Source organism: Carassius carassius, chromosome 11 (genome assembly GCF_963082965.1).
Source record: "Carassius carassius chromosome 11, fCarCar2.1, whole genome shotgun sequence".
Taxonomy (NCBI): Eukaryota; Metazoa; Chordata; class Actinopteri; order Cypriniformes; family Cyprinidae; genus Carassius; species Carassius carassius.
This window is the reverse complement of record NC_081765.1, coordinates 11,582,504-11,609,387: the sequence shown is the minus strand read 5'-3', so window position 1 is coordinate 11,609,387 and position 26,884 is coordinate 11,582,504. Positions and strand designations below refer to the sequence as shown.

The window sequence follows — 26,884 nt, the reverse complement described above, 5'->3', positions numbered from 1 at the left end:
AGGGAAGTTGTGGAAATGTGTGCAGTCGGCATTCATCACAGTCAGGCTACGTTTACATTGTGTTCATTATTAACGCTATCAAAACTGTGTAAGGTTGTTTCAGAAAGTGGCATGTATATATAATTAACGTTAGCCTTATCATTCTACCTTAAGCAAAACTATGTAACGTTAGCCTAGTGTCGAACATAAACCCGTTTACCCACTTAAAAAAGCTAACAACTGGACACGTAACAACTTAGTTTTGTGTCAGAACTTTTACACTTTCATTTATAAATTCACCCCGTCTGTGTTTGCGAAACGATTGAATCGCAGAATCCAGTCAAAAATAGAACTTGCTGTATAAAGCTGAACGTCAGGGAATTTGGCTATTTTTGAATGAATACATCTATATTAGGGTGTGTAAAATGAATCAAATATCGATATGGACTTGTGTATATGAATATTAAAGTTAAAAGAGACTAAAATTGTTCTCAATATGTGCATTTTTGTCATTCAGATACACACACGATGTTCGCAGTGTTTTCCCCAAATTCCCCCACGCCGACTCGGCCCTCGCCACGCCCCCAGCTATGACTAGATGCCGACTGTATGTAGCTATATGTCTTGTTGTTGACTCAACGTATATACAGACCAGCAAATATGAACGTGCATTATGAAATGCATTAAGTGATTTTAAAAGGATCAGCTCCGTACAGACAAGCAGACGAGCAGGCCTACAGAACGCAGTGCGTTAAATTGTACAGTAAACGTTTTCCTCCTATAGAAAATCATTATAAATAAAACACATAATGTAGATTAATGGACAAAGACAGTGATATAAACGAGTTGTAGACAGTTTATTCTATATGGAAAAATGCTTAACGCGAAACTTCGCGCGTTGCATTTATTCACCACCACAGCTTCTTGTCTCCATTGGCAACACGCACGATTTGTGTCGATTGCAAGTGTCGCAAGTAGCACAGAGTGCAAGTAGCGAATGCAAGTGACATTGTAATTTAGTTTATTTTTTCTTGTCTTCGCCACCTGGCTACTGTTATAAAATGTTGGGAAATTCAAACAAAAAGTAAAAAATAAAATAAAAAATAAAAAATAAAGACTGCAAGTGATGTCACTAGCGGAATTGCAAGTGTCTGAGAGTGCAAGTCTGAGAGTGCAAGTGCAAGTCTGCAGCCAGACCCTCTTGGACGTTTCTGGTTAAAACATTTTACAGAAACTTTGCATGCTGATATCTGCTATCCTCATCAAAACCACAAGAAAATAACAACAACACGCCAGCTGAATGCTGCTTTAGTGCCATTGAAACTTCTGACAAAAAGGCTTTGAATCACAATGTAAAAAATGTTTTATTAAAAAGTATTTTTGTCCACAGTAGTTAAGACTTTGGCACCTAAGACACAGACATAAAAACAGTATACACCCATAATCTGCATTCCATCAAAACAAATCAGAAAAGGGATAAATAAAATAAAATAAAGTTAACTTCATCATCAGTGCTTGCCTTTGTCTCCTGATGAACACAAAGGCCACAGATCAATCAACCAATCAGATTAGGGAGGGGTGAATATTACATCATACAAAAAGGATGCCTACAAGGCACAAAGGTTTTCATTGTAAGACAGTGCTTGTTTTAGAAAAAAACACCAATAAACGGTTTGATCACTGACAAAAAAATACACAAAAGTCAAAAAATCATTAAAAAAACCAACACAATCAGACAAAAGGCAATAATACTAAAAAAAAGGCAAAATGTGTTGATTCTCTGCTGATGTGATCCACTGATTTGAGTTTCCAGAGGATGTGGAAAAAACAGCTAAGCTTCAAACTAGTGGAATCTCAATGTAAATGGATAGTGTCCTTCCATCCACTACGCAGAGGAAGACTGGCTGCAGACTCGACCAAACAGAAGAGTGAGAGGTTTTGTCTCTGGGCATGATTTCACGGGTGGAAGCAGCAGGACAGAGTTTGCAGTGTGAGTGAAGATAAGGACAGAGAGGCACTAAAGGAGATAGACACAGTCTCTGGGGGTCATGTCCTCTCCATTACTGGGCAAAACTGATAGACACATTTATTCTGGAGGGCTCTGAGCATCTGCTAGGAGGTCTGGTCTCAGGCATTCGATTGGACATTGAATGTTCTGTTGGGGAAAAGTAAAAATGCACATTTGTTTTATGGCAAAATCCAAACATTTTCAAAATCTAACTTACTACTTTCTGAAATGCATGTTATTTATCTGATTGTGTACGATTAAGCAGTGCACAACATTTAAAAAAAAAAAAAGTTGGGGTCCATAATTTTATACAAATAAAAAAATTAACTCCATGTTTAAAATCATTTTCCTTTTCGAAAGACATCACAAATCCCTCCAACTCTTTAACCTCATTAAAGTATCCACTATAATTATAAATATAATAATATACAATATACACAGTCCATGAAATACAATATATATGCTGCCATTCTAAGGTTTCAGGTCGGTAAGATTAATTTTTTAAAATAAATTAATAGATTTATTCAGTGAGGATGCATTAAATTGATCAAAATGTGGCAAATCTTTTGTAACATTATGAATTTTTTTACTGTTTCTAATAAATGCTATCTATCTTTCGATCTTTTTATTCTAAGAATGCAGAAATGTCTCTTAAGCAGCAAATCAGACATTAGAATGATTTTTGAAAGATCATGTGACACTGAAGACTGAAGTAATGATGCTGAAAAATCAGCTTTGCATCACAGGAATAAAAAATAAAAAAAGTTTTATTGTTTTTTTTTCTATAAAGGCAGTCTTGATGAGCAAAAGAGACATTTTAAATACATTCGAAATCTTACTGACTCTTTTGAATGTACATAGTACATGATGCTATACAATATCTGCTATAATTAAACTAAAATCTGACAGTCATCAGAGATTTATCTGGTTCTTCTTTTCTTTTTTCTGAGCCTTTTTCTGTCACATCTTTAAAAGACTCACCAGTTTGCGTAGGGCATTCTCTCTGTAGCGGTCGTAAGTACCAGTGCGCAGTGGAGGCTGAATGAGGTCCACATCAACTTCAGCACCATGATGACGACAGTTCTCACAGCGCCAGCCCTGGAGAGACAGCATGGTTTTTAACATGGGAATATATATATATATATATGTGTGTGTGTGTGTGTGTGTGGAAACTCCTTCATATGTAAAAACAATTTGAAATATAGAGAAGACATAAAACCTAGTGTTACCTGTTGTCCTCCATAGCAGGTACATGTGCAAATTGCTCCGAGATACTCCTTCTGCCACTGGTTGCCCACCTGGTACAGCTTCCCGTCATCATAGCAGGTGGATTCATCTACAGCAGACGATGAATGTCAATCAACCGACCAACTGTTAAATTTTCATAAAAGTTGCATAGACTCAATTGTTGAAAATCTCTTCTTACTGGGTTCACACTTGAACTCTCCTTTTCCGTTGCCCAGACAGGTGCAGCTCATCATGTGACCGTTCTCAGCACGACGGTCCCACTTCTCACCGATTCGGTAGTTGTGGCCATTATCATGGCACCACTCTGTAGACACAAAGATGTGTGTTGGTTAGTACGTAAACCTTCAAATGTGTATAGAGAAAGACATTTGAGAGTCTCCAGTGAATTCATCCTTCACACACATTCATACAGTGGTTATTGCACATAATAAGCTAATCTCAGAGTTCAATATCGTCTGGTAAAAGGCCGACAATACAGATCTGAGACATTAGCCACCTCATCTCTGCCTGCCATGTTTGATAACCTCTACAAACAAATTTCACTAAAAATCTCAAGTGTATACTCAAGTGTAGCAAAAATATGAAACATGTCATTAACTGGCAAACGGTCACCAATGCTAGAGTGAGGTGTGGTGTTTAGCATGTAGCAGCACTGCTCATTCACTCACTGGATGAATCACATCTGAAATGCCCACTGCCGAGGCCAAGGCACTTGCACCAGAGTTTAAAGCCTGTCTCGGACATGCGCTCCCATTCTGCGCCCACCTCATGATAGGTGGCGGTGAATGTGTCATAGCACACATCCCTGCCTGTGGGAATAACTCCAGCCCCTGGAACTACAGAATATGAGGATTCAGGGACAAGCATGTACACTTCTGAAATATGGTTACAAATTTGTTGGGGTTAGGGATGATTTACCACTGTTTCCGACAGTCACGACATCCTCCAGGACTTTCTGTTGTTGGTCTCCATTGACAGACTCCACAAGAACATGATAGGAGGCACCAGAGGTGAGACCGATCAGTGTAGCGCTAGTGGATGTGCCAGGCAGACGCACCTGAAGGAGAAAGAGAGTGTATTAATTAATAATCACTGATAATATCATACATAAAATAAAACAGCAATAGCTAGTAGCTGTAGTATACAGAACCAAACAAGTACATTTGCATTTTACTTGTTTTTTATACTTTCCATGTGTATTTGTTTCATTATATAATTATTGCATTTAATATTACACCCTGAAATGTATATCTTCACCTTGATTAAACCAATTCTTTAATGACCATTCGATAATTTACTTTCTACCACAATAATGTACAGTAAAACATGAAATTATCTTTATTTAGAGGCTTCCATCAGGAATTATTGATATACACTACTGATTCGGTGTTTGTTTGGATATACAGTATATATATAAAAAAATGCATTATGGTTTCTAAATAACATTTCTTGAGTACTATCAGTATATAAAATTACATTTTTAAATAAAGAAAACCGGTCTTTTAAATTGTAATAGCATGTCACAATATTACTCTTTTTACTGTACCAAACTTTTAACATTACTTAACATTTAAACAGTAGTGTGTAGATAAAATACTGTAAAAATTACAGGAATTTTTAATATCAGACATGATTGTTTACTCACCTGGAAGGTCTTCTCATTGATCTCTGTAATGGGACTGCATGACACCACATACTCTGAGGTGTGCGGCACAGGCTGCCACATGATTGTGGTCTGAGTCTGAGCTTCCCGGGGCAGGTTTGTCTCATTGTAAAGGCCACTGAAGGGGAAGCCAGGTTCAGGCCCCTCGCTCACCAGCACCACTGGCACTCTCTGGCCATCTGCTCCTGGCAGGGGGATGTAGACCAGGGGCTCGCGATGGCTAGGGGGGTGAGGCTGCTGGCCGTTATTGCCCAGGTTGAAGCTCTGATATTCAGTGTAGATGTGTTGGCCCTGCTGCCCCTGTGTGTTGTGTCTGTTTGGCCCCAGCATGTGCACATGGTTGTTGAAGTGGTTGTTGTCCTCTGGCACATCCAGGATGTCATGGCTGGGTCGGTTGGGGACAGGGAGCTGGGGGGTCAGCTGGTGACTTTCCAGTTCTAGAGGGAAAATTGTGTTGGGGCAAGCAAAGGAGCAAAATAATGCAATAGCATATGTTATCAGCAGAGGGAACTGTACAATGCATTTAATTCATTTTTCTTTGCTTGTATCACCCCAGCATTTATTTCTTTTGAATTAAAGTCATTTAAAAAAAAAAGAGCAGAATATCATATAATACACATCACCAACTTTGCTATTCATATGTATTAATAGCTGTATTAAATATCATAATAAAATGTATTATAATAACTGTTTGAGTGCAAACAGTACCACCAAACTATTTTGTAGATGTTGAACACCACAACAGTTCCAAAGTTTGGGGGTAAAAAGAAGTAAATACTTTTATTGGCAAGGACACATTAAATTGATCAAAAGTGTCAAATATCATGTTACAAAAGATTTCAAACAAATGCTGTTCTTTTGAAGGATTCAAAAAATTCTAAAAAACTATCAAAATGTCCACAAAAATAATAACAAGCAGTGTTTTTAATACTGATAATAAGAAATGTTTCTTGAGCAGCAACTCAGCATATTAGAAAGATTTCTGATGAATCATATTACAATGAAGACTGGAGTAATGATGCTAAAAAATTAGATTTGGCATCACTGGAATTAAAGATATTCAAAAATATATTAAGAAACAAACAGTTCTTTTAAATTGTAAAATTTCACAATGACCATTTCTAACTTATTTTTGATCAAATAAAAGCAGCCCTGGAGAGTATTAGAGACTTATTTTAAAAACATTTTTAAAAATCTTACTGGCCGCAAACATATAAAAAGTACTTACGAGTTATTGCCTTTCCAATCAGTGGAATGCTTCTCTGAGCATTATTTAATGCCACAATCTTGATAACATATTCAGTGCCTGGTTTCAAACCTGGACATATAGACCACAAAAATGTTAATAAAAAACTATCAGTCTAAATAATGGGAGACAAAAAGGGTACAATAATATGAAACCCATAAACATGGAAAGAACAGTACCATAGATGGAACCGAAGGTCATGCCAGCCTGAGGTCGAGGGGTCAGCTCTGTAGGAACGTCTCCAGCCTCTTCATAGGTCACATAGTATCCTGTGATAGTGCTTCGTGGAGGCTCCCAGGTAAAGGAGATTGAAGTAGGAGTCAGAGAGGTGAAATGGAGGTTTGTGGGTGGGCTGATAACTGGTCTTGCTGAAAATATATTAAATAGTTTAATAAAAATAATAATGTTATGTTATGTTATATTATATGTTATAAGGTACCTGTAGTAGCTGTAAGGGTGAAAGGCTCACTACGTGCGCTTCCATTCAGAGTATAGATTTTGATCTTATAAGTGGTTCCTGGCTCCAGACCTATAGAAAGCAGAATAATATGATCAGATCAATCTCAGTTTTCAAAACGAATATTTACTAAGCATATGTTACAGCCTGTAATACAAGCTATCACTGTGTTGTGTTGTACCAGTAATGGTGTAGGTGTGTGAATCAGGTTCAATGGTTCTCTGGATAGCATTATGGCCTGCGGTGGGTGTGGCTTCTACCAGGAAGCCAGAGATGGCCTCAATCTTAGAGCGCCACGTGAGAGTGATGGAGGAGTCCTTCACATTGGATATACGGACACGCCGAGGTGGACTGATGTCTGGGAAAATGAGATCTAGATTGAGTTTTGGCCAGCACACAGCAAATTGGTGGATAATGCGTGTGTAATTCAGCGCTGTTTTAGGGAAAGAGGCTTACTGTCAGGTGTTGTGACTTCTCCCTTGACACGACGGCTGGTGAGAGAGTTCTTCACACCATAAACCTCCACTTCATAATCAGTGCCAGGCTAGGAACACACATACAAGAGGAAAAAATTAAGCAAAGCCTTGAAAATGTGCTTCACAAAATACCATATAATTTTCTGAAACAATCTGGTACAGGCTTTAATCTTTGATCTACCCACTGACCAAAATGACAAGGTAAATGTACAATGTGAGGTTTGCCTGATAGAGATTAGCATTGCTCTCTGACTACCAGTAACCCACAACCACAGCTAAAATCAAGAAATAAATGCCTCAAGACCTGAGGAACGGCTGTTTAGATTTTTCCATGAAACCCCTCAGTGCTCTTTTGAAGGACCTTTTGGCATGAAAAGCATGAACGCATAGCACGTAACATAGAAAAAAAGTAGTTTGTCCGACATTATGTCTAATATTGTTAACGTTAATATGTCTAATAGGTTAACATTTTGAGAGAATTAACTTCTGCAGTATAAGATAGTTATTCACCATGAGTCCAGTGGCGTGGAACTCAGTCGAGTCAGGGGAGATGTTGTCCTCTTTAGTGGGTCCATTCTTGCTCTTGGGGGTGATGGCCACACGGTAACCTGTCAGCCTTACATCAGAAGAAGACCAGGAGACAGTGAACGATGTTGGACCCACTTGGGAGAAATGCAGACTTGTGGGCCCAGTAATAGCTACAGGGTGAGAAGAGAACACTTATGAAACATTAAGTATATTACCAGATTTGAACACGAGACTCACTGCCACAATACTGCGATGTTGTAATGGTTGCCAGGATATTATTGTTTGTGTTTAACATGTTGTTGTGCAGTTGCTAAAGTGTTCTGGGTGATTGGTAGGTGGCTACAAAAGGTAAGTTACTGTAAAAATACAGTAAACACAGTAATAGTCTGTATAATAGTATATACGATAATAATGTGAAATATTATTGCAATTCAAAATAACTGGTTTCTATTTGAAAATGTTAAAATATAATTTATTTCTGTGATGGCAAAGCTGAATTTTCGGCATCAGTAATCATTCTAACATCATGATTTGGTGAACAATAAATAATTCTTGTTCAAAACAGTTGTGCTGCTTAAGAATTTTGTGGAAGACACAATCAATTTTATTTATTTATTTACTTTTGTTGCTTGGAAAAATAAAAGCACACTTCTCTTTAATTGAATGATTTTAGGTTTCTTTCAGTGCAGAACTAATGCATCAAAGATTTATAGTAAAGACTCAAAAATTAGCAGAATTTATAATGAATTTATGTTTTTATATAATAAATTAAAACTTTATAAAAATTATTTAAATTATTATTATACATCTATACATTATAATTGGAAAAACTGAATTTTGGTAGATCTGATCTTAAATAGTAGGAGAGCAGCTGTGTAAAGTAATACCTGTTGTCTGAGTGCCCACCAGTGGGGTGCTGGGGGTCCGGTCATGCAGTGCAATGACTTTAACAGTGTACTCTGTGCCCGGTCTGAGACCATGCAGCACTGCAGACTCATCATCCCCACGTGGGGCAGGGAACAGCTCTCTCTCTCCCTCCTCTGGACTGTAGTACAACACTCTATAAGAGGAGACCACTCCATCAGGACCCTTCCAGGAGATGCGCATGGACGTTGAGTCGACGTCAGTGAAGGACAGATCTTTGGGTTTATCCACCGCTAGAGAAAGAAATATTTGAATCTATGAATGAATCGGTTTCAGTAAAACCTGATGTTATTACATCTGCAATATTTTTGAATATTTACCAGTTGAAAAATTAACAGTGATACTTTCATAAATCTTTAACACCTCTTGTGAAAAAGAGAACTTAACTGTACTAATCATGCACTTGTAGTACTAACTTAAGAATATATTATATATAGTAAATTAATAATTATATAGTAAATTAATTAATAAAATTAATAAAATTAAAAGTCCACTTAAGTGTACTTACACTTATGACTTAAAACACTTAAGTACACATTTAAAATGTACACTTTGTGATAATTTTTACAACCTTAAAGTACATTTTAAATAATAGTTTTGCTTTAAAGAAGTACTTTTTGATGAGGTGACATTAAAGTACATGTAAAGTACTTGGGTCTAAAAGTATTCTAATGTTTAGCTAATTGCATTTAATATAAATCAAATCTATTAAATTGTTTTATTTCATTTAACATGCAAACTTTTTACTTCAAGTACTGTAATAAGTACTCTTTTTAAAATATCCTAAAGTGTACTTCTGTTTCACAAGGGATCCAATCACTTTTACACACTATGAGACTGTAAAGCTAAAAACAGTCACAAGTTTGTGCACCTACTTGTGACTACAGTTTCAACCAGAGGGGGGCTCTCTCCGTCCTGTCCCATAGCATACACACTGACAGTGTACTCCGCTGTCGGCATCAGGCCAGAGAACGTAATTTCAGTCTGGTCTGCAATTACATGTGGAAAAACACAGCTATGTAACTCTCACTTTGACAGCATTACCTCCTTCATTTCAAAAGTAGGCACAACACAATATTTTTATTGAGAGTGATATACCTGGTGCGACCACTTCAGAGAAAGTAGGACCCTGTCCATTTAGTGGCATTCCCATGACACGATACCCTGAGATAGGGCCCACTGCTGGGCTCCAGCGTACAGTAATAGTGTTGTCCTTCACATCAGTCACCTCAATCTTTGATGGAGACTCAATATCTATGTTTAAAAAAACAAAGTCCATTATTTATAACATCTTGCTCTCAGCTGAAAGATATGCTATAATTTAACACCATCCTGTCTTCCTTAATCCTTAAAAAGTCAGTCAAACCAACAAACAAAGACCTGACAGACATGCCTCGATTTACCTGTTCTGTGTATAACATGGATGGGGGTGCTGGACGCAGGGCTGTCCCCTCTGCCAGTTACAGCATAAACAGTGATAGTGTAATCGGTCCCTGGACGTAGGCCTTCAATAGTAGCAGTAGACTGGGAGCCTGGGACAGTAAATTCCTGAGGAGTGTCAAAACCTCCTGGATGCAAAAAATCAGAACAATTTAGTCAACAGAATTTACCCTTTTGGTCACATGACCAGAGTTGTAGCGGTTACATAAAACTAGTTATACCAAACATACATGATATTAATTTAAAATATGTATCGACACATAATTACCTTAAAGATTATTGTGAATGGTGTATAAGCTAGATGAGCCAATAGGATTACTTGGGGTCTTAATGGAGACCCGATTTATCATGACACCGGCCATTTGATACCATTTGACTTACTTTCTTTGTGACATGCAGCGGTTAGAGACATAAACTTGCATAGTACTTGTGTCTCGGAGAGACCAAGGCAATTTCTGCTTTTCTAAAAGAAGTTTCTCCTGTCAGAGTCAATCTACATTTTCTTTCAGTCCATCTGCTGTTTTTTTATGCATTGTTTTGAACAGGCCCATTGCATGTGAAAATCAGACTGAATTGTCATGCCGAATATTTGTGTTGGTGTGAACAGGCCTTAAGTGACAAACTTATCAACACTATTTCAATAGGATCCATTCACCTACCCGACTCTCCATGTGTGATCCTGTAGTACCTCACAGTGACAGAGGGGGCGTCCCAGCGAACGGTGATGCTGGTTGGCGTTGAGGAGATAACTTCCAGGTCAGTGGGAGCATCAGAGACTAACAGAGGAAAAGTAATGAGAGACAATTAGTACTAATCTAGATCTAAAGTGAGCTGCAATAAGAAGTCAAAAGGCAAGAAGTAACATCATACTGGTAGACTGAGTTCCAGTTACAGGCAGACTTTCACGGGGTCTGCTGACGGCATAGACGCTGATGCTGTATTCGGTCTCCGGGGTCAGGCCTGTGAGGGTGAAATGGCTCCTCGATGGGGGCAGTCTCTCCTCTTTAGCACGTCCCCCACTGGTCATTTGGTAGCGGATACGGTATCCTGAGATAACAGCCTGAGGAGCCTGCCAGCGTACGGTGAAGGAATTGGTGCCAACATCAGAGAACTGCAAGCCGACAGGTGCATCGAGGACTGTGAAGTAAAAGGATGCAGCCAATGAAACCGATCTTAATGCAAATCTATATATTTTCACAGTTTTAGCCAACAAACTCACCTGTTCTCTGAGTGCCAATGGCAGGTGAGCTCTCTCTCTCTTCATAGACACAAATCACACTGACCAGGTACTCAGTGTTTGGCACAAGATCTAAAATCACATGGAAAGACTCATTACTAATGGGTGTTCAATACAAAACTTAAAACAATCAATTCTGCCATAAGTCACTTACGGCGAAGAACGGCGTAGTTTGTGTTTCCATCCACGGTGTGCTCAGTGGTGTCATCGTCCTCATCGACTGGATGATAGCGGATGATGTAGCGGTCAATATCAGAGGGTTTGGCCACCTGAGGGGCTTTCCAGGTCACCAGCATGGTGTCTGCGGTCACTTCTCCAAATGACAGGCCAGATGGGGCAGGGACAGCTTAAAGAGACAGGAATTATTTGAATGAATAAGTTATTTCTAATCAAATGCTGCTGTGTTTTTTTTTTCTTTTTTTTGATGGAAGATTTATCTTTGTAATATATTTCATTAAATTATTACAGGTGTTTTACCAGTGTCACATTTTGGAGGGCTCTCAAACAGTATTATCTTTGATATTATTTATATACTATTTTAATAAATTATTCTACTGAACTACATACAGAACCTCTAGGTTTATGGCTTGCTTTTAAAGGCCATTGGTGAGTCAAAGAGTGAGAAAATGAGCACCATATTTAGAGGTGTTACAGAGAATCTGTTTATGTGAAAGCAGACTTCACACAGACTGATGCCATGTGTGTCTACTACACATCGGTTTCCTTCAACAAAAACAAAGTGAGGAAGAAAGACACATAAAAGGAGAGGGGGAAGAGTATGAAAAAGAACAAAGTGTTGAAACATGACACAGCTGCTAGTCTTTCCTCAATCTGCTTTCAGAAAGAGAGTAATTAATGACTCACCCTCAAGTCGTTCCAAACCCGTAAGACCTCCGTTCATCTTCGCAGCACAGTTTAAGATATTTTAGATTTAGTCTGAGAGCTTTCTGTCCCTCCATTGAAGCTGTGTACACGGTATACTGTCCATGTCCAGAAAGGTATTAAAAACATCTTCAAAGTAGTCCATGTGACATCAGAGGGTCAGTTAGAATTTGTTGAAGCATCAAAAATACATTTTGGTCCAAAAATAACAAAAATTACAACTTTATTCAGCATTGTCTTCTCTTCCATGTCTGTTGTGAGTGCGTTCACAACACTGCAGTGACACTGTTGACGTATGACGCTGCCGATGTGTTTTCTGGTGCGCCCAATAACAAAGAAAACATGTCATCAGCGTCGTACGTCACAGTAAATCGGACTAAATCTGAAATATCTTAAACTGAGTTCCAAGGATGAACGGATGTCTTACGGGTTTGGAACGACATGAGGGTGAGTCATTAATGACATAATTTTCATTTTCGGGTGAACTAAGCCCTTAAAATACAAAACCATTATTTGAAATGGTCAACAAACCTTTTTTTCTCTTAAGTCCTCAATAAAGACAATATGTTATTAGTTATACACAAACACATAAACTCTTACCTGTTTGCTGGGTGATGATGATAGGTTCGCTCTCTCCGTTTTCTGTGACTGTGGTGATGGTTATGTCATAATCAATCCCAGGCTCCAGACCGTGCACAGTATAAAAGCCTGTCGTGGGCTCCACAAATTCAACAAAGATTGGGACACTTTCCCCAGCAGCCAACACCGTAATGCGGTAACCAGTAACGGCGGTGGAGTTAAGAGGACTCCAGGTGAGGTCGATAGTGGAGTCAGTGATGTTGATGAAGGTTAGGTCAGTTATTCTGGGCACATCTGGGTGAGAGAAGATTCCAGAGACCCGACATAGACACAACACAGAAAGACAGAGGTAAGTCATCTGACTGGAAAACAGATCCTTCATGGTTCATATTGTGAATACTGAACCATGGAGATGAGTGTTAGGAATTTGTGATTTGAGAATAGAACAATCACAAATTCATATATGCCATTTTTTCATAAAACGGACCAAAAATGTGAAATGAAATTGAGCTCTTATGTTCTGTTTGCTAAAATCATCTGACTAGGATTAATGCAGACAACAGAAACATATGCTTTATTGAAAATTACTCAGAAAGCAATGTGTATTCAGTAATCTCTCTCTACTCTGTAGTTAAAGGTATCAGTAGACATTAAAAGCAAGTACTGCACAGATTAGAATGCATATGCTTTCCCAGTATATACATAGTTACTAACAAAGAATTATTGAGGTTACGGATAATTTGTGTTTCAAAAAGCTAAGATACCTACCTGGAGTCACAGTGGTGGAGACAGGAGCACTCTCCATGTCATCCTTCACCGTAAACACACTGACATTGTACTCCACTCCTGGACTCAGATTCTCTAGCGTGCATGAGTTCTGTCCTGCCTTCACAAACTCCTCTATAGAGTTCCCTTGTTGCCTTTTGGTGGGAGTGCAGGTCACTCTGTAACCTGTGATGTCTGCGGGAACAGAACAAGGGTTACCAAGGAAAGACCAAGCAATACATTTGCGTGGACAACAAATGAGCTAATATGGGAAAGGACAGAACATACTTTCATTACGAAGTGTTCCTGCAATTTTTTTTTTTTTTTTGACAATTAATTTTTGTGACTTTACAGTAACCTTTCTAGTTGTTTGTATGCAATTACTGGAAATTTGGGATTAATGTATTTGGAACATTATGAACTGGTTTGAGCGATTTTATTGAAAACAAATCGCTAAAGAGAATGATTCACTCAGAAATAATATTATTTTTGATAAATTAAAAAATAGAAGTTAAGTTGAACTAGAAAATATGTGTATTCACTAGAAATTTTCATTACTTTTATTCATTTCAATTACTATTATATATAATAAATATATATGATATATTATTTATAATAAAGACAATGTCTTTATTATATACAAGTAAAAACTTTAATATTTGTGAAATATTATTACAGTTTAAAATACCTGAATTCTATTTTAATATATTTTAATATGGAATTTATTCCTGTGATGCACAGCTGAATTCTCAGCATCATTGCTTGAGTCTTCAGTGTCATGTGATCCTTCAGAAATCATTCTAAATTGCAGATTTATTTCTTAAGAAACATTTCTCAATGTTATCAATCCTGAAAACAATTGTGTGGATTAATATATTTGTGGAAACTGTTATACATATTTTAGGATTCTTTGAGTTCAAAAGATCATTTATTTAAAATATAATAATATTTAGTACATCGTAATATTAGAAATATGCCTTTACTGTCACTTGTGATTTTCACAGAAAAATAAGTGTATATTTGTTTGAAGTTTAACAAGCACATATAAAACAGAATTAGTTCTTTATGAGGGATATCTCGGTAATAACCTGGGATTTTAGCATCATTCCACTGAACGGTCAGCTCTCCAGTGTTCGGGTTGGACACCAGGTTCAGATCCGTGGGTGGAGAAAGAGCTGTAGACAGAGAGACAGACAGTCATAAGATAGCTGCACAACTCCACCAATCCTCCCACATCTTCAGTGAGCTCAGTATAATAAGGACAGAGAAATGCTGATTCTTCACACTTACGAGTGACCACGCGTCGAGTGATGGGGTTACCATGCTCATGACCATTGATGACCGGCTGGACGCTGTAGGTGTACTCAACTCCAGGAGTTAGACCTGAGATAAGGACACTACCAGACTCTGAAATCACATCCCTTGGAGCTTCTCCACCTTGGCTGGGCCTCACGGTCAACTGCAGAGCAGAATTAGAGATTAAACACTGTGCATTGAGTGATCATGACTGAAATGTGTGTAAATGTGAGAGAGAAGAATGTCAAAAGTCAGTTTCTCAAGAGTAGTTTCACATGTGTCTCACACCAGCCATACAACCAAAGAGTGATCACCTACAGCTGTGCTCTGGTATGTTTCAACAGTACCTTGTATCCAATTTTGGGCGCAGGGGTCCAGGAGACAATGATGGAGGTGTCTGTGACATCCGTGCTGAAGTAAGGAGCATTTCTCATCGGCTGAACTGAAAGACAGAAAATACAGGACTATCGTTTTATCACTCTTTATTTATATGATTTGTTTAGAACAAGCAAATATATTTGGAACGTTTTTTTTTGTTTTATAAAAAGAAACTCACGTGTGGTGAAAGTGGCGAGGGATCCCTCACTAAGCACATTGCCTCTTTCTGCATGCAGAGTGGCAGTGTATTCAGTATCAGGCTGCAAGTTGAGGAGTGTGTACTGCGACAGGCGGGCAGGAATACGCAGCTGTTTGGGGTTTGAGCCCTCGACAGTCAGGAAAAGTCTGTAACCTGTGATTTGAGCCCTAGGAGCTGACCAGATGATTACAGCACTGTCTTCAGTAACGTTAGTGAAATGAATACCGATAGGTGGGTCGGGCTCTGTGAAGAGAAAGATGTACAGGGTTAGTATGCACCATACTGCCAAAAATAATAGAAACAGTTAGGCAAGATGTTTAATATTGTACAATTATCTGATTATGTAATATTGTTATGTATCATGTTTTTGTAAATATATTATGCAAAGTTGATTTAGAAGCCTGTTTTTTTGCAGTATAGATATAATCTTTATTTTCTCACTTGTAGCTTGCTCTCCAACCAGCGGCTCACTCTCTTCCCCCGATTTGAGAGCAAAGATAAAGAACCGGTAGAGGGTTCCAGGCTGGAGGTGTGTGATCTCAGCGTAAGCATTCTGTGTCACTGGGAACGGGAGTTCTCTCTCGACCAAGCCATCTGGACCCAACACGCCCACAGACACACGGTACCCTGACACAACTGTGGATGGTCCGGTCCAGGTTATTGTGATTTTAGAGTCAGACACTTCAAAGAACTGCAGCTCGGTTGGAGAAGGGACTTCCTCTGTGAGTAGAAAACAATATTTTCTTTCAGACTAAAATGTTATCATAACACTTGCTCCTCAACAAATCTATTTCGACCTCTTGAGTCATAAAACCTAATTCCTAACCTTCCTTTGAAGGGCTTAACTTTATCATAGCCTCTCATTTAAACATGGCAATCCATGTGTTTACCATTCTGTAAAGGAATTTAGACACCCTACCAACAGACCAGCCTTGCCTGACAGGGAAAGAATAACAGGCTTTCCGGATTGTTTGTTTTAGAACCAGCCATAATGTTTCACCATCAAAACCTGATTGCATGTGAAGCCAAAATGTTTGTGGAACCAATTTTGAAGCACTTGCATCATCAAGATTAAGAATACTATAAAAGTCAATGTGGGTAAACACCAGACAAATGTCAGTTTTGCTGATTCTCCAGATCAGTATGAAACGGTCAGTCCTCTGAAATTTTCTCCCAGCTAGTATCCATAAAAATCAAGATCTGCAGACTTTCCACATATCATCATCATGAAGTTATCATCTTCAGACCCATCCTGACACACATCTGAGGTCAAGTTACACATCTCTTCTCTAAAAATGAGGGCAAATCTCATAAAACCATTCAAGAACAGAACTAGACTGTAATTCACTTCAAAAACCAAAATAAATATAAAGTTATATTTAATAAAACAGATGCCTATTTTAGGAACATTATAGTTTTTTTGTGTTGTCCCCTCATGATAGTTAATCATATGTATTAATATTTAATTTGACATTAATTATTTCAAACGCTTTACACCAAAGAGATTTGGGGGGGTATCATTAGGTGTTACATTACTAATATCCCTTTTTTGAGATTCACCAATACAGTGATTTCATACCTGCCAGAGGTTCTCCAGCAGTGGTGACCTGAACAAAAATAGGTTCACTCTCAAGATTCTCTTCCACTGAGTAGATGCTGATGTTATAGAGCAGTCCAGGACGAAGGTCACCCAGGGTCAGTGATGTGGATGTGTTAGGCAGGTTCAGCTCAGTGCTACCAGAACTTCCCTCTTCAGATGGTGTGTAAACCACACGGTAACCTAAATAAGCAAGACATACACTTGTTAGCATCTGTATTGTGTGTACAGTTTGTGTAGAAGTCACATGATGGTTTGTTTTACATCAGGCTAAAAGCCTGCATTTACCTGTGATGGGAGCCACCGGTTTAGACCAGCTGATGAGGATGGAGGTCTCTCCCACCTCCTTCACTTCATGATCAGAAGGAGCATCAGGAGCTGCAGAAGCACAAGCCAAAACATCACATTATTATCATGTGAAATACTGCAAGTGAAAGTATATGTCCGTGGCAATTGAACTTCAACAAGAAAAAGTTATTTTTTACAGCAGTGAAATTTCTCACATAAACACACTTTAGTCATAAGTATGTAGACTTTATTTAATCTTTATTTTTTATTAATTAAGATGAATTTAAATATACAAGGCTACATCTTATCTAATGAATATTCAGTGCACTCAGAAGTACATGAAGTCATATGGTTCATCCATGAGTTTTTCGTAAAAATAGAAACAGGACAGAAGAAGCAGAGAGACTAAGAAAAAGCAAAAAAGACAGAGAGAAAGGGTTCACCTGTGGTCTGGGAAGTAGTAAGGATCAGGTTAGGTTCTTCTTCTCCTGTCACTTCATACACATTTACAGTGTACTTCCTTCCTGGGAGAAGTTCACTGATGTTTACGGATGTGGCCGTATGAGGAAGGTCTGGAAACAGATAATAAATATGGCTGGTAATACAAATACAGATGCATTCAACATCTACAGATCAACTGAGGACAAATGAGGTTTGCTAGCCACAGACGATTAAAATAAAAATGCCACACTTGTGATGCACATACTGACCCAAGACCATGGGCTGTCCAGTCTGCGCTCCCTCCTCACTCAGCTCATATTCCACCCTGAATCCAGACACCGTGTTGGACGCAGAGACCCAAGAGATGACGAAACTGCTGGAAGTGCTCTCAGTCAAAGACTCAGAGGTGTCCACCATCGGAGGAGGCAGGGTGGTCTCTCCCTCAGAGGTTGCCACTAGGGAAGAGATGGAAAAGGGAACATTAGCAGACATTTGGAAACAATTAATCCAATTCACAAACTTACTGATGAATTCAAGCATTAATTATGCTTGGAAATTGTTTGGTTTTATGCACAAATACATGCACAAGCATGTTTAGTGAATGAGACCCATTTGCACTGTTGGATGACCTACATGAGCCATGCACAGTGGAGAAATCAAAGCGAGTGGTTTCTCTCCGTCCAAAACGCAGGATGCTGATGAGGTGACCCTCGTAGGTGACTCCTGGCTTTAGTCCAGCAATGGTGTAAGAGTTCAAATGACCTGGAATAGTTACCTCCATCCACTGGGTATGGGTATTTTTCTGTTCAAAACGAGTAGGATGATCATTTTTATTAGGCAAATAACCACTCTGATACAATCTGAACTAAATTTGGGGACATGCAGCATCACAAAAGAGACTCACTGGTCTCCATCTGAGTATGTACTGTGTGATGTGTGCAGAAGCCGGTGCGTTCCATTGAATGGGGTGAGAGTTGGGCTGGTTGCCAGATTCTGATATAATCACCTGGACTGGACGATGACCACCTGATGGAGATTATATTCAATATTTAAATAATATTTACAGCCAAGAGTACCTGTACTTTCAAAATGTAATATTTAAAAACCTGTCTTTAGAATATCATGCTAGTAAGCTCATCATGCTAATACTGTAACACAACAAACAGAGTATTTGAACAGTGTTTCCACAACCGGCATTTTGAGAACAAATGAAGATCTTTTCTGGCATAAAAATGCATTGTGTTCTAGGGAAGAGAAAAAAAAAAGTTTGTAGAGTTACTGTGTTCTGTTAAATGGGAAACGTAGCACTAGCCTGTGAGATTCTTACCACAAATATGAGGACCACCACAGTCTCAGACTTTTAAACCTTTAAATCCAGCAGACAAACTGCTTTAACAATCATGACAGTTTAAAACCCCCAGCAACTTTTCCGATGTGGTAAATACCTATTATTTGCCCCACAAATTTCCCAACACTGTATTTAAAACTTATTAAGTGTCTTGCAGTCCCATAAATTGTTTCCGATTTCATACTGGCCCTATTTTTTCCCCAGTTACTGCCATGAGGGTAGTCTGTACACAGCACTTAAAATTTACTGAGTCTGCATTTCATTCTGCCAGCCTGCACCAGCTTCACCACCACTGCTCTCAGCCTTCTCACAGCTGGCCGCCATTACTAAAGGATATTGTTTTGGGGTTGCTTCCACTCACTGAGCAAAGGGATCACTTCTGACCCCCACAAGCTCTTACAAAAAGGGAAACTTTATTAATGAAGACCTCATCTGATCTTGTAGTGGAGATTTGTGGTTCTGTATAAATACAAGTAATTCACAAATTTAATTTTGGGCAAAAAAGGACTGGATAATTTTTTTTTCAAACAATAACGTATCATAAATAGAACAGGATGAGCCTATATTTGAAGTCATTAATAAACACCAGGTTTAGCATGGCACAAACTCATCAAAATTAAATCACTCTTATTGTAATCAACAAATCAGTCTACATTTAATCTTGAATATTTTTTTAAGTAGTAGAATCTCAGCCAATTGACATTTCCGCCATCATACTGTCCATCCCTACTTGTCAGTTTTCCTCTACAAAAGTTTGGAGACTTGAGGCAACCATAACAGTGGAAACTACCTAATCACTAAATGACTTTACTGATGCTGTGTAACAGAAAAAGTAACAGGTTTGGTTGAATTTCAAACGTATTCCTAGCACAGGACAAAAGAAACTCAAAGACAAACAAACAGTGCCAAAAGGGCCGTAGGGGGTGATTGAGACAGCTGTGTTGATTGGGTGTGTGCTTTTCTCCATCCAAAGGTGTTGATGAGTGCATCTTAAAACCAACATCCTTAATTTAAAATACTTCTAGACGATGAGCATTTGTTGAAAGTTGTAAAAGAAAGATCACAAGGAAGAGTGAACCCTAATTGCCACTCCAACAAAACACCTGGGATTGGGAATAAAGGCAAATGGCACTCTTGCTCGCAGTAAACATCTGGAAGCTTTTGACTTCCAAACCTCTCCCCACCCACGCCCACAAGACTACTTATAGCAATACATGTTGTGACCCACATACTGTGTGTGTGTTTGTGTGTATGCGTGCACGAGAGAGGGAACATGTGCCCCAACAAAGATGAAGTTTACTCACTAGAGAAAGACTGCTGAGGCTCGCAGCTCAACTCTCCAATGCCATTTCCATAGCAGTAACATCTGTAATGGATTCCCCGAATGAATTTGTCCCAAGACTCTCCAATCTGATAGAACAATCTAGTCTCTGGCTCCTGGCACTGATCTTGAAATGGAAATCGGAGTAACACGGTCATTATCCAATCATAATTTCGGTCATTTATAGGGAACAAGGCTAAAACTGCTGATGCTAAGGCTCCAATTTGAAGGAAAAGACAATCTAATTGTTTCAAGAATTTTTATTTATTTAAGTTTCATTTAACTTCTAATTGATGAAATGCTAGGCCGGCTCACCGATAGCATCACATTTCCAGTGTCCACGGCCTTGACCAAAACAGGTGCAGTTCATTATATAGCCTTCGTCATGTTGTTTAGCAAAAGTCTGATTTACTTCGTAGGTCAAATTATCCACAATGCACTGGTCTGAAGATAAAAAGACATATATGTTAACAAACGGATACTTAAGTTCCTCCATTACAAGTGGGAGAGAAAATTGTCAACTCTCACCTTGGACTTGTGAGTAAGCGATGCAGCTCCATTCTCCACGGCCATTACCCACACATGTACAGCGCATCATGTGACCCAGAACATCATGGTGTCTGTCCCATTGATCTCCCACACGATACATCACACCCTCACCAGTGGTACACACCTCCTCATTGGCTGATGAAACATTAACACTTACATCAGTAAACAGCAGAAATATATTTAATCATACACTTGTAGCCCCTGCGATGTTGACATTGTTCACAAACTTCTAAATTCTCCTCAACTGTCCTAAAAAATCTAACCAAACTTTAAGTCTGTTCAGCTAATGAGATGAGCATATATCTGTTTTGGATGTACTTGAGAACTTCCAACCCTCTAAATCCTTCAAAGAACAAGAATAAGCATGAAGAACAGCAGGAGCAATAAAGGATCAATGAGCATGTGAAAATTATACATTTTAATAAATCTTTAAACAATAAAGATTGTTTCAAAGCAGGTTCACAGTAATAAACAAGGAAATAACAGTATTAATGTTGCAACGTTCTTGAATTATGAAACAACTACAATTTCAACCATGAAGCAGATCTTAAAAGGCAACTGTGTCATCATTCAGTTCAATATATTTCAATGTTGATTCAGGCAAGTTCAGTCATGGTGTCAACTTTGCAAAGTTCATTAAATCCATTTAACTAAAATGCAGCTCTGAAGAAGTTTCATTATTTAAGGAGGAAATCTCTCCAAGGTTTAGAGTGGAGGACGTTACAGAGCTGCCCTGGAGACCAGCCAGATGTATATGCCCCACTGCCAACCAGACTCTGGTCCAAAGCCAACCTCCCCTCTGTCTGCAGTCCCACACAGCCAAGGGGCCATGACAAGCTTTGAAAGTTCTCTTACACATTTTGCACATTCAGTACAGTAAATAACACCTACAAATCAAGATAATGCACTGAAAACCAAAACTGTTTTTGATAATGGTTTCTGCGTCAAGACAAGTATCTCTGCCCCCTGCAAAACAAACATTATGGGGCAACACAAAGAGCAGCTCAGATCACTGAATCTCACCACTATCAATAAATTCCCCAGGACTCGCTTGGCTCTAACTGACACTGTGGTGAAAGAGACACCCTTCAAAGTTCAGTCAGAAGGGAGTGTTTATGTAAATATGGCTGAATAGGTGCCGATTGATCATTTGTTTCACATAGTTAACATCTTCATCTTAACTGTTATCAGATCTCCTTCCATACAGAGCACAAGGTGACTGAAAAAGCTGTGAGATGCATGTAATGACACTTCATTTATCTATTTAGCCTTTTTGCTAATATGCCCGAAGTAAGAAAAAGAATGGGGCCTAGAATGCAATGTTTAAGATAAAATGATGTGCTCAAGGCACGTTATTAAGATCCAGGACCATTAGAGGGCAAAATTGCTTTCATAACATTAGAATTCTCCATCTCCTATGTTCCAAGCTCCTGTCAAGTCCTAACCTGTCACTCTCTCTTTCTCTCTGGCTCCAACATTGCTAGTTTAAAACTGGTGTTTACCTGCCATGGGACAGAAGCCAAACTGCTGCTCTCGGTCATAGTTATAAGTTGTGCCGCACCATTTCATGCCATCTCTCCTGCCTTCAGCTGTGCAGTCAGTGTAGTTATGGCCATTGTAAAGGAATGGGAAGTGACAGAGTGCACCATTGGAGTTTCCACCTCTGGTTGTGACCATAACTAAAAATGAAGATATTTACCAGTGAAAAACAGTAGCAGTTTTGAGGAAAGTTTCAACTTCCAATAAATGTATGACAGAAACAGCCACCCAAGGGCTAGGAGTTAGGTGCCTTGCTCAAGACTATAATCGAATTACAGTACTGTTTAAATTTTTTTTTTTCAGGATGCATTAAAGTGAGAGCAAAAGCATTTATAATGTTGTGAAAATGAGCGTTATAAATATTGTACTTTTAAACTTTCTTTTCAACAAAGAATCTGAATATTATTATTAAATTATTAAAATATTAAACTGTTTTCAACACTGATAATAATAAGAAATGTTTCTTGAGTACAAAATCACCAAATCATTTTTTGAAGGATAATGATGGACTGAAGACTGGAGTAATGATGCTGAAAATTCAGTTTTGCCATCATTATTATTTAACTGCTTGAACTATTTTTTCAACTAAAAACAGCATTTAAAAAGTTTTACTGACCACAAACTTTTTCAGGATTGTATATAAACTTACCATTGTTGCTGGTACAGAAGGAGTACTTGTAGTCTTTCTCAAAATCGGATGAGGTGCTGCACCAGAGCTGCCCATCACTGCGTCCCTCAGACGTGCAGGAGTAGAACGTTTTCCCCATGAACACGAAAGGAAACACACACGGCTGGCCACCTGAGCTCCCACCATACACCTGGGACTGGCTCTCTGCATACATATACACACACACACACACACATCACACATGAAAATAAAACAATGAGATACAAGCACAGCATTCAGTATAAATGAACACTTGTCATTTTATTGACAATGACATAAACGTGATTGATCAAGACACTAACCTGACTCTTCACAGCTGACACCGTTCCCCAAGCAGGTACATAACATCTGTTTGCTGCCCTGGGTCTTGATCCAGCGCATGCCCAGGGTGTAGGAAACACCTGCTTCTGTCAGACAGAATCCCTCCGTGGGGTGTTCAGGCACTGCTTGTGGCTGAAACACTGCAGGCTGGACATTGGTCACCACACGAGACCCATTACCTAGTGCACAAAATAACACAAGAGGACAAATGTTTTGCCTCAACCAGGCAACTAGGGTCCACTAGGGGGCCTCTACAAACATCCTGACGCACCCAAAATATATATATATAATTCAGATTTATTTCAATTAACAAATATGTGAGGTTCTTACCCAGGTAAGCGGTGTGCAGTGACGCATGTCTCTCGCATTTCCACTCTCCACGTCCATTTCCAGTACACAAACACTGTATCACGTGCCCGCGAGAATCCGTCTTGCTCCATGTGTCTCCGATCCGGTAAGAAGTGCGTGTGTCCTGGTCATTACAGCGATCTGTGATGCACACAAAAACATTCAAAGGAGATGTTTCTCATCAGAATCATATTGCGGTTAAGCTCTTCTAAATAAACTTTTTTTGAAAAACACAGTAAATTAAAACATTTTCCCTCTTCTAGCTAGTTAAAAAAGTCCTTGCGCTGAAGCCAGAGGGTTTCTCTGCACTTTCAGTGAATAAATAAAGTGAAATCCAGTTGGACAGATGGGAGATTGGGAAAGGGAGTTTCCATGGTTTGTACTGTTACCACTATTCTAAAAAGGGTAGGGTTCTTACTTCTGGATGTGCATGTAATATGTCCACTTCCTTCTCCTAGGCAGGTGCAGTCCACGATCATCCAGTCTTGGTAGGGTTTCTCCCAGGTCTCACCAACCATGTAGGATGTGCCAGCTGCATTATCATAACAGCGCTCCGCTATCAAGAAAAATAAAAAAAAGCTTTAATAATATGATGATGTTAATACTATTACTTATATAATGTACCTCAGTTCCTTTCCATCATGTGCAAAACCACTATTACATTTTAAAAGCCCATTAAATTGATTGACTATTACAGTTTCTTGCCTAAGTCAACATATTTCATATTAAAACAGGAAACTGGGGTGCGACATACTGCAGGAATCAACCCCATTACAAACAAGAGAGCTTATTTATGCGACACAGCCATGAATCATGACTTGATACTTACTAGTAGGTTACAGATGGTAGTAAGGGGAAGTACATTCTTATTCTAGAAAGCATTTGAATAGACATAAATCTGTAGTGCACGATGAGTCATCCATAGCTTTGGTCTGTTTTAAATTCCATATATTGGCTGAAAATGAATTTTGCTAATTTTTTGCTAAGTATACAATCATATATATCATAGCAAACACACAGACAAAAAGCCACAAAATTCCTGATTCTTTAAATGCTCAATCTCACCAACAGGTTTGCAGGTCCACTCTCCTTTCCCATTTCCCAAACAGACACACTCCAGCATGTAGTCTCCAGTGTCATGGGGTCTCCTCCATGTGTCTCCAATCTTGTAGGAGTGCCCTCCCTCATGACAGCGGTCTACAACAGAGGCCAAGTAAATAAAAACTAGCACAACTCCAAAAAGCGTAATTTCAAAAGTGCCATTAGATACAGTGAAGGAAAGTTCCAGTCTACCCACTCCCAATGGTGCAGCTGATTTTCCCTCGGCCAGAACCAATGCAAGTGCAGTCCCAGATCATCCCATCCTTGGGCCTCTCATAAGTCTCTCCAACCCGATAGGAGTGAGCATTTACTTTATCATAGCAGGTTTCCTCAGCTGGGAACAGACATAGACTTTGTGCTTCATACTATTCACAGTTAACACTTCAGACTTAAACTTGTCGAATGCAATATACTTTTACGTGCATATAAATGGTAATTAATTTAACCAAGTTTGGAAATATTCATCCAGTACAGTGTCCCAAGGGACAAACGCAATGTAAGAAGACTAACCTTCAGACTTTGATTTACACTTTATTCCAGAAACTCCATGACAAGTGCAGAGGAGTGTGCTGCCCAGATAACTGCGCTCCCACTGCTCTCCAACTCCATAAAGCTGACCACTCTCAACACAACCATCTGCAGAGGACACAACAGAACCCTTCTGAGCAATATTTTAAAACCATTCTCTACAATGTTTTAACTTTCTCAACAATAAACCACGATCAAACAAAGAAGAAAAAGAGGATCGCTAATGTATATTTTTTTCAGCGTTTAATTAACAATCTGCGTGCGTAAAACCCAAAATACGTTACTAAATTTACCCTTTCGATGGATCAAAACAAAAACAAACACATGGAAAATCGCATACCTTGGGACACGGATGACACCGAGTGTTCCTGAGCTTGTCTCCTATGTTTCGGCATACACTGCACAGTGCAGGCGAGCAAAGCCACTGCCAACGCCGTGCCCAAAGGGCCACCGGTCATTTTTACAGATGAGATGAAACACAATTATACTGATAGTTAAACCTTCCTCTCCTAACAATGGAGTCTAGAGAAAACGCAGCCGTACAGTGGCTGAGGTAATCCTCTTCAAGTATCCAAGTTCCCCCGTTTCTCTCCCTGTGCGTCCTGACCCTCCCGCTCTCGCGTGCACCTCTGCGGAGAGCTCAGGCGGGCGGAGCGCTTTTATTTGACCTCCATATTCCGCCCTGGAGGAGGAACTATTCCTGCACACGCGTAAGAGAGCTACACAAACAGACACCCAATCTGAAGCTCGCCTTTTGCCTTCAAAGTTTAGGATAATAATTAATTCAGAGGTAAAACTTGCAAACAACCACTTCCAGTGCAGTCACCTTTTGTTTTATAAATATTGTTGTGCCTCTAATCCAATATGCCAATGTTCACTAATGACCCAAATTTGTCAGTTTAAGAAAGCCTGTGACTGTAATAATCTAATAGAGATCATGCTACATTTGGAGTGAAAAAAATGTCCCATGTCCCATTCACAGATGGTTCAAACCGCTGCATCCATCAGAACATCAATGAGACAAACGTTTTACTTTAATTACACTTCCCTGATGGTAAAATAAAGTCATTCTCAGTTTACTTTCACCCTTAGAAAGAAATAAAGATTGAAAGAGGACTCATAAGACAGATGTAAGTAAGAAACAAAAAACAAATACATTGCTATGACTTTCTTGTCTTTAGCTTAGTTTAGTAGTCTTTCAAGCAAGTCAGGAAGCTGATATTTGAATATGTTCATCTCAAGGCAACTATATGACACTCTATAAAGTTTCAAGACCCTTGGATATTCCTACATCTCGTGGACCACTTGTAAAATACATGCAAATGCATATATTTTTGAGGCATACAGTGAAGCCGCTTTGACTTTTATAAATGTCTTCCTAGCAAGACTGAATCTTCAATATGTCGTCAGTAATATAGAAAAAAAAGAAAAAGAAAGAAAAAAACATTAGGCTCATTGTTTTATTTTTGCTACACTTTAAAAAAAACATTTCAAATGTTAATAAGCTGATATTTGAGCGATATAAATGGCT

General features: G+C 38.9%; 1 protein-coding gene across 3 annotated transcripts; it reads right to left on the bottom strand.

Annotated features, from left to right (window-relative positions):
* Positions 1-1,324: 1,324 nt before the first annotated feature.
* LOC132152769 (fibronectin-like) lies at positions 1,325-26,014 on the bottom strand. Of its 3 annotated transcripts, none has more exons than XM_059561641.1 (46): positions 25,694-26,014; positions 25,336-25,461; positions 25,022-25,159; positions 24,790-24,921; positions 24,143-24,280; positions 23,707-23,865; positions 23,358-23,555; positions 23,038-23,220; positions 22,352-22,528; positions 20,829-20,984; positions 20,616-20,744; positions 20,284-20,427; positions 18,536-18,657; positions 18,265-18,433; positions 17,901-18,086; positions 17,634-17,762; positions 17,191-17,280; positions 16,885-17,085; positions 15,747-16,025; positions 15,285-15,548; positions 15,076-15,170; positions 14,723-14,891; positions 14,521-14,607; positions 13,436-13,627; positions 12,689-12,961; positions 11,361-11,552; positions 11,189-11,278; positions 10,840-11,106; positions 10,629-10,745; positions 9,933-10,097; positions 9,628-9,783; positions 9,405-9,518; positions 8,493-8,762; positions 7,588-7,775; positions 7,058-7,145; positions 6,783-6,959; positions 6,584-6,673; positions 6,324-6,512; positions 6,127-6,216; positions 4,881-5,335; positions 4,154-4,292; positions 3,904-4,071; positions 3,414-3,539; positions 3,217-3,323; positions 2,969-3,085; positions 1,325-2,134 (listed from the first exon to the last, which is right to left on the bottom strand). In XM_059561641.1, the coding sequence occupies exons 1-46, from the start codon at positions 25,809-25,811 to the stop codon at positions 2,066-2,068; spliced, it is 7,428 nt and encodes a 2,475-aa protein (XP_059417624.1). In that variant the 5' UTR covers positions 25,812-26,014; the 3' UTR covers positions 1,325-2,065. The 3 variants fall into 3 exon arrangements, with proteins under 3 accessions (XP_059417624.1, XP_059417625.1, XP_059417626.1); XM_059561642.1 differs by having other exon boundaries at positions 8,493-8,759; XM_059561643.1 differs by lacking the exon at positions 22,352-22,528.
* Positions 26,015-26,884: the final 870 nt, after the last annotated feature.

What these genes read in the sequence shown, in the direction of transcription:
- LOC132152769 (XM_059561641.1), bottom strand. Translation starts at nt 25,811, where the DNA reads ATGACCGGTGGCCCTTTGGGCACGGCGTTGGCAGTGGCTTTGCTCGCC. An exon ending in GATCACACATGGAGAGTCGG is followed by an intron (nt 10,098 to 10,628) that starts GTAGGTGAATGG and finishes TTTTGCATCCAG; the next exon opens with GAGGTTTTGACACTCCTCAG. An exon ending in TTTCAGATGTGATTCATCCA is followed by an intron (nt 3,540 to 3,903) that starts GTGAGTGAATGA and finishes TTGTGTCTACAG; the next exon opens with AGTGGTGCCATGATAATGGC.